The sequence below is a fragment of the Paramormyrops kingsleyae genome, chromosome 22, assembly GCF_048594095.1.
Source record: "Paramormyrops kingsleyae isolate MSU_618 chromosome 22, PKINGS_0.4, whole genome shotgun sequence".
In the NCBI taxonomy this organism is placed as follows: Eukaryota; Metazoa; Chordata; class Actinopteri; order Osteoglossiformes; family Mormyridae; genus Paramormyrops; species Paramormyrops kingsleyae.
Genome location: NC_132818.1, coordinates 16,514,089 through 16,521,732, shown reverse-complemented (window position 1 = coordinate 16,521,732; position 7,644 = coordinate 16,514,089). Strand labels below are relative to the sequence as shown.

At 47.9% G+C, this 7,644-nt stretch overlaps 1 protein-coding gene across 1 annotated transcript; it reads left to right on the top strand.

Moving 5' to 3' along the window:
• Positions 1-25: 25 nt before the first annotated feature.
• LOC111849208 (sterile alpha motif domain-containing protein 1-like) lies at positions 26-7,315 on the top strand. The gene is made up of 7 exons (XM_023821899.2): positions 26-1,458; positions 3,403-3,826; positions 4,324-4,460; positions 4,830-4,887; positions 5,387-5,495; positions 5,624-5,729; positions 6,248-7,315. The coding sequence occupies exons 1-7, from the start codon at positions 349-351 to the stop codon at positions 6,395-6,397; spliced, it is 2,094 nt and encodes a 697-aa protein (XP_023677667.2). The 5' UTR covers positions 26-348; the 3' UTR covers positions 6,398-7,315.
• The last annotated feature ends 329 nt before the right edge of the window (positions 7,316-7,644 follow it).

The window sequence follows — 7,644 nt, the reverse complement described above, 5'->3', positions numbered from 1 at the left end:
CGCCTTGTGTTTGTGTTAATGGCACGAGAATAGATTGTTCCCCCTTTCTCCCCAAGATTTGGACCCCACTTATCCGAGCTAGCGACCATTACTCCTCCTGAACGCGAAGGTGCGCATAACAACACCGGAATGCCACCTTAAATAATCCCCGCCCGTGGATTGGGAATAACGGAGCACGCGATCTCCAGCAGTCCACCTTAAGCGCAAAAAGTGGGTAACGCAGGCGTACAGTGAGGCTTCCGCTTCATTCTCAGCCGGGCTCGGACCGTAGGTGAGAGTATAGCGGATTCACTTCGGAGTCGACAGGTTTGAGGCGCTCGCCCAAATCGGACCGAACCCGTACCGATCATGTCCGAGCCGAGGTACCGCGACTGGATTTTGGAGACGATCGACTCTCTGCGTTCAAGAAAAGCAAGACCGGACCTCGAAAGGATATGTCGAATGGTTCGAAGGCGACACGGTTCGGAGCCGGATCGAACCCGTTCGGAACTGGAGAAACTGATCCAAGAGCAGACAGTGTTGAAAGTTAGCTATAAGGGCTCTATTTCCTACCGGAACGCGGCCAAGGTGCAGCGAAAAAGCCGAAAGAGGGCTGAAGTGGCGACCGGCGGCACTGTGAAGGTACAGACCAAACACGCCGATTGGAACAACGGCGACAGCGCGCAGATCGCCGCGGCGCAGCCGAGGACCGGCGACACGGAGCCGGCAGAAGCCAGTCAGCGATGCGACCCCAAAGCGAGCAAAACGCCCCTTACCCCCGAAAGGGACCAAGCCATCCTCACTCCATCTAGCGAAAACCATTGTATAGGCTGTGGCGCAGAGGTGTGCAGGAATAAAGCTTGCTGTTCAGCCGGAGGCAGCGGCCAGCGAGAGAGCGCTCCAAAAGACAAACTGCCGCAGACAAAACTAAGCGCAAGCACGCTAGATGATGAAACTATCAAGAACAATGGAAGTGATTCTTCTGGTAAAAAGAAGGACGATCGGGGAATGGAAAGTGCCTCGTCTGAGCGCGGATACTACGGCTCAAACAAGATCAAAACCTGCGGGAGCGCTGATGCCCACAGTAAACTCAGGCACAAACAGAAACCGCCGATTAAACCAAAGCTCAGGGTCAGGACTAAGAGAAACAGAACTGATTCAAATAGCCTGGATCTCGGCGACAGACTGGTGGCGTCTGTTCGGAGCTTAGCGGAGAGAAAACGGGGCTCCGTCGCATCCACGGGACCCTCGCCACTGGGCTTGAAGGAGATACTGGGATTCCTAAGCTCTCAAGGACGCATGTCGCAGGAAAAGCTCACCCGCAGCAAAGTCAAGGTGGTTCTAGAGAGGGAGGTAGCCAGGGGTCGGCTTCGCAGAACCAGGTTCGGGAATATCACACTCCCGATCCGGCGAGTGGGGGCGAAAGCGTCTGCGCGACACCCAAAGAGCGCCCTGGTCGAACGGCACATCACAGAACGGGTAACTTGCTTAATATGTCCAGCACGTCTCGCAGTTCGGGCGGTGTTATTTTGTACTTTGCTAGGGACACCAATATTTAAGAACTTTTAGCACCGAAATAGCAACTTTAGAAGCGTATCTATTGCTAAAGTGTCCCATTGGCATCTGATTGAAATTACTATAAAATGATGTTTTTATATAGTGTGCATATGTGTTAGTCGCAGGCCGCAGTGTAACTTGCGGTGTGCGCAGTTGCTCCGCTTTTCTTGGCTTTTTTCCCCCTCACTGTTCCCCCCTTACTGTTCCCCCCTTTCCTCCCCCCCCAAGTGTGAAAAGCGCGACGAGTAGTAAAAGCAGGCACACAAAACGACGGTGGGGCCACGGAGGGAGCGCTGCACCCTGGCATACGCGTCCTGCACGACGAGCGCTATTGCGGCGCTGATGCCGCTCCGTCTCGCGCTCGCTAGATGCGCTCCGCAGGGAGGAGGGGAAAAAAAAGAGCGTGTGCGGCGCGCGCGCGAGCGGAGCCGCTCGGGCGCTCCGCTGCAGCGCGAGGCTGCCGGCCGCGAGGCGAGCAGCCGCACCGCCCGGGACTCGCCGTCGTGTCGCGCGCGGTCCGTGGGCAGCGCCGCACCGGTTTGCCGTTCCGTGTCCCTCTCCGCACGGCTATTTTTCTTACCCCCCCCCCCGCTCAAAAAAACAAACAGCGTACCTGTTTCTCAGCCGAGTTAGCGCGTCTGCCCGAAAGTGAGAGCGACGGGGAATTCTCAATTCACCACGGTTTCTCTAACTATCAAATTGCAAACGGGTAAAGTTTACATAATTAATATATGTTGCGGCTATCCTAGAACATGCAGTGCCTTTTTACATAAAAACAAATAGTTTGAAGGGTGAATATAGGCTGCTGTCGAATATCTTAATGAAGCGAACATCCCGAAGACGTCATAGGGTCTGAACCGGCTGGGAGTCGGGACGCCTCTCCGGTGCGGCTCGAGCGGTGCCGCCCTGTAGTGAACCAGGTGGACGGCCAGCATATTGCGTGTCTTTAAAGAGTGCCGTCTGGCCGCTTCGGGGCTGCGAAGGAAGGAGCGGCGCAGTTGCGGGATTTGGAGCCGTGCTGAGTAGTTACTAATGTGAAACTCGCCGCCGCACGCATTCGCTGTCTGCCCATTACGTGTTTTTTTTTTTTTTCGCGGAGGTTTTTGGGCCGTCGCGGAAATTAGCGTCGATGGACGCTGGTTATTTAAAGCACCGACGAAGACGTCCGTCGGCGGGGTGGTTAGTTGCTGGTGTGGGTGCGATTTACTTCCCGCAACCATTGCACAACTCATCTGATGCGCTGTTATTAATCTGGCATATGGCGCTGTAATCTCTCCCATGTCCTGTGCCGGATATTATAGTGTGCGCTGTTAGTATGGGAAAACCTGAAAATTTTCCCCTAAAAAACACACTGCAAATAATTAATGATCTCTCTATGCATGCATATCCGCGGCTGTAGAGCTGTTAACACTGCATACCAGTCTCACACATTTACCTGTGTCCCGTCAGGTAATTTACTATTTTTAAGCAAATATGCATTGATTAACACTTTGTCTCCGATTTTATTTCATAGGTTACTGTGCCTTAAACTGCAGTTGGTGCACCCAGAACTCTGCATTTTTGGAACAGTCCCATTTCCAGTTTAGCCTGTACAAATCAGTTAGTGTTTCCTAGCCTGAAAAGACTTGGTCTGCAAAGTTACATTTTCCACTTGAATGGAATAACACCATTCAAGGACTGGACTAAAACCATTCTTTATGTTCCACTGGTAGGTTTACTTCTTATTGTGGTTTTCTTAGCTTTAGCATTTCTGTGTAAAAGAACATGTGATGAGCTGAAGGAGAAAAGAATTATGGGTGGAAAAAAAACTTGGGAAACTGGCCCCTTTTGTATGTGTCACGTGATTCTTTGACTTTCCCATTCAAGGAGGGGGAAAAAGAGCTGGTGGCCATGGAGACCGATGTCTGTGAGGAAGAGGAGGAGGAAGATAAGGAGGAAAAGGCTGAGCCTAGAAGAGACAGCACTGTGCTTCCAGAGGAACAGGACATGAGGCTCACTGAGCAGGGGGAGAATGACAGGCACTCAGTGACCATGGCTGTCCCCCCACCCGCAGACTGCGTGTCCCCTGACCCCCCCATCCGAGAGTCAGTGACGGATGAAACGGCAGACGTCTCTCATCAGAGCGTCCTGTTGAATGGATCCAGCTTGCCCAGTGGCGTCACAAGTCCCGAGGGGATGCCTGCTCCGCCCCCTACTGGTCACACTGCTGTCAAGCAGGAAGAGTGCGAGCCTGAGAGGTGTCCCTCAGTGTCCTGCCCGGAAACATGCCCTGAACCAAAGCAGGAAGCAGGTACAAATCAGGGATCCTGCACTCTGCATGAACGTGCAGCTGCCATTTGGAGCTGTCAGTTGATGAGGTTACCTTGGAAGGGTACTGAGGTTCTTTTGGAGAGACAATGAGGATGAATGACATGGAATACACGGCCATTCTGAGTCCTATTTATATAGAGAACCACTCTTGAAGTTTTTAAGAAAAGATTCCCTTACTTAGGTTTACTTTCCCAGAGTGTTAATTTTATGTTTTTACGTAAATAAAATAATAAATATTATTATTTATAATTATTTATTTCTATTGCAGCTAGCCTCTATTAAATTCTTTCTCCAGTTTCTGTATTGCTTTTCTGCCTGCTTCATCTTGTCGCTATTTTACCTTAACTGTATTTTCACTTAGTGGTGCATTAGATGTGAGAATTGCACATTACCAATAAAAAATATTATTATAATTATTTTTGTCATTGTTATTATTAATAATTATTGTGGTCTAACTGCCACTTTTGTCTTCCCCAGGGAACCCGGATTATTCAGAGATGCAGCCCCAAGTCACGTGTCCCTCCATCAAGAGGGAGGTGGCGGAGGAGCAGCCGATAGCACAGGAGTGTGCCGTAACACCCCATCAGCTGATCTCTGATGCTGCAGGCGTACAGGTAACCCCGCCTGAACGGAAACCTTAGCTGGTCACCTGGACCCCGCCCTGATAGTCGAGTCTGAGCCCAGCCCCATGGCATTGGAGTGGTTCAAGCGCCACGTGCCCGATTGTAACTCGGAGTAGGAGGCAGGAACCGCACCCTTCGTGCGGATTAACACCCTCTGCCTCCCCGCCACAGTCCAGGGAGCCTCTGTGCTCTAAGCTGAAAGTAGACCTGATATTTCAGCTGTCCCTTAAAAATGCAACAATGATAGGAACGAACACACAACCTCCCGCACACACACACAAACACACAGCTACAACCACCACATCCCACACAGCCCTTATTGGGTGTCTTTCCCTGACTTCTCTCTCTCTCGGTTTTCAGGATCAGGTGATGAGTTCTGAAGAAGCAGGAAAGACACCCTTCATTTCTGCTGATGCCTGTGAGTTTGTCAGTGGTTTGGTTTTTTTTTTTTGTGTGGTTGTGTGTCATTTTTTTTTGACTACTTCTGCACCACTGAAAGTTTCCAGAATTTCTCTCTACAAATAAATTATCAGACCACCCCCCCCCCCCTTACTGTCTCAAGCAGAGATTCTCGACCTTTCCAACCACAAAGCCCTAATTTAGATATGTGGCCCACAACCCACAAGTGACCTGTAGTGGTTGGGGAATCCTGGTCTGAGGTGTTACTACTGTGGACAATAATTAGAAATGCAGTGGAGGTTGGGGCTTGGAAGGAAGAAAATATTGTAATAGGCTGTAGGCATGAAATCCCAGTGGAAGCAATTTTTCTACAGTTCAGCACATTACTTTGTTTTGGTATTTGTAATTGTTTTATGAATACCTAGCTATTCTAATTAGGGAAGTGTGAAAATGTCTAATGGGCCTTTGAGTGTATGGGAGCAGGAACTGACTCACTGACTCCTGACTTGCTTGCTCAGATCCAGGGTGCAAGGCTGATGTGAGTGCAACTTCCTGTTTGCTGACTCCAACTGACTCTCCCAGGGGTCTGGGCATGGCTGAAGAGCCACACAGGATGAGCAAAGGAGTGTAAGTGTGTATATGGAACAGAGTCCTTTACATTTTTTTTTCTTTAAAAAAATTGCTTTAATTTACTGCCCTCTCTCCCCTTTTCAGCATAATATCTCACATTTTGCTCTGTTTGATTCCCATTTCAGTTATCTGAGGATGAGGCAGGATCCAGTCCAGTGGAGCGTGGAAGATGTGGCCAGTTACTTCTCAGCAGCCGGGTTCCCGGAGCAGGCGGCAGCGTTCCGGTCGCAGGTTGGCCGACACTTCCTTTGGGCTGCCACACGGGGGCAGCACCTCCACAATGAGTGCTGGCATACTCCCTCAGAGAAGTGCACTTGCCTGCAGTTTGCTCAGCTTGTGGAATTAATCAAAATGATTATTTATCGACTGTAGAGTAGCTTACAGTGATTGCATTATAATAATGGCAACTAAACTCAGAGAGAATTATTTAGTCAGTAAAGTTTTCTTCCTTATGACCCCCATGTCGAAAGAGACCAAGCAATTCCACGGAATATTCAGTGGTACAGATGAGGAAAGTGACCTTGCTCAGCAGACATGACAACACCTGGGCAGAAGTCTTATAGCTTACGTTCATATAAAAATGGTTTTGTATTAGATTGAATGATGTTCGCCTAGTTTTTTTTCTAGTTTGACACAGTGGACTGTGTTCGTCACAATTAAAGCATAACTATCTAATGCTAACAGTTGACCAGTCTACCATTATTTCCTTTCATGTCTGTACTGATTGCTATTTTTACCCCTACCAATAGGAAATTGATGGAAAGGCACTCCTTCTGATGCAACGCAGCGATGTGCTAACTGGACTGTCAATCAGACTGGGCCCCGCCCTCAAAATTTATGAGTTTCACGTGAAGGTGCTGCAAAACACCCACTTTGAAGATGATAGTGGCCTGTGCTGATTGCCACTGTACCTGGGCGCATTTCTGCTGATGGACCCAAACAACCAAAGCAGGAACACGCGGTACTGTGAACAATAGGACCACTAGAGGGCGCCACTATTAAAAAATCGATTGGCGTCGATCCCTCATCTCTGGTTCTTCCTCTCTCCCCATACAAAGTCAAGCAACATCTGGTCCCGTAAAAGGATCATTATGTAGGGATATTTTTCCGTTATTTTACACATTACAGAAAGTCGTTGCTGTGGTTGCCCAACACATGCAGTGTGTTTTTTTATAATGAGTTTAGTGCAGGGCAAGTCAGTCCTGTATGCAAATTCATTTGTGCTATTTATATTTTTAGCAGGTTACTATTAATTTATGACCAAGGGTGGTGCTTATGGTTATAAAGGCATTTCAAGGTACCTTGCTTGTATGGATTGGCTCTGGTGTCTGGCACTAATAGTATTTTAAAGGCCCTCACATCATCATTTTAATCGAAACGGATGACCTGAAAAGCTGATGTTCTTTTGGTTTCTGGTCATTTAGCGAATAGCATTACTAAACTGGCAGGGCAAGGTTTTCTTTTTAAAAGAAACTTATGTCAGGTACATTCATTATATTGGACACATGGAGTTGTTTATTTCAGCGTGTCACATCAACATTGGTGAAGGACTCATTTGCATGTAAATAATCCACCAGAAGTTTACCCCCACCAGCTTGTGGAGTAGGTGTGTGGTTCCTGTAGCTGAAAGGCACATCACCCCCCTCTGTGGATTTGCTTCGCCTACATCGTAAGATGCATATTCAGTACTCAATAAATTCTTTAATATTTGGGGGGAAAAAAACGACATGTATTGCTACTACCAGTTATTCTGGTGTTTTTTTTTATTATTTAAGGGGGCGGGCTGTTTTAAATATGAATTAAAAAGTTCAAATGAACCACTTTGTCTTGTTTATTTTTCCTAGATATCTGACAACTGTGGGCATAACTTTGGATTGAGCATTGGGGGGGGTCCCCGCCCATTAAAGTCCAGGGGGTTGTATTGGCTGTTTTTGATTATTGTGGGGGGTTACAGCCCTCCCATCTCCCCATAATTTATGCCCATTCTGACATCTTTTCAATCTTTAACCGTTTGCAATTATGTAATACATTTGTAATTCTTTATCTGATGCTATTAAGAAGGCAATATGGGCCAAAAGATAACGTAGCATAAGGGAACAATGTTACTGTGTCAGATCTCTATTGCAATTTTGGGATGTATGATTAC

What these genes read in the sequence shown, in the direction of transcription:
- LOC111849208 (XM_023821899.2), top strand. Translation starts at nt 349, where the DNA reads ATGTCCGAGCCGAGGTACCGCGACTGGATTTTGGAGACGATCGACTCT. An exon ending in AACGGCACATCACAGAACGG is followed by an intron (nt 1,459 to 3,402) that starts GTAACTTGCTTA and finishes TTCCCATTCAAG; the next exon opens with GAGGGGGAAAAAGAGCTGGT. An exon ending in CGGCAGCGTTCCGGTCGCAG is followed by an intron (nt 5,730 to 6,247) that starts GTTGGCCGACAC and finishes CCCTACCAATAG; the next exon opens with GAAATTGATGGAAAGGCACT.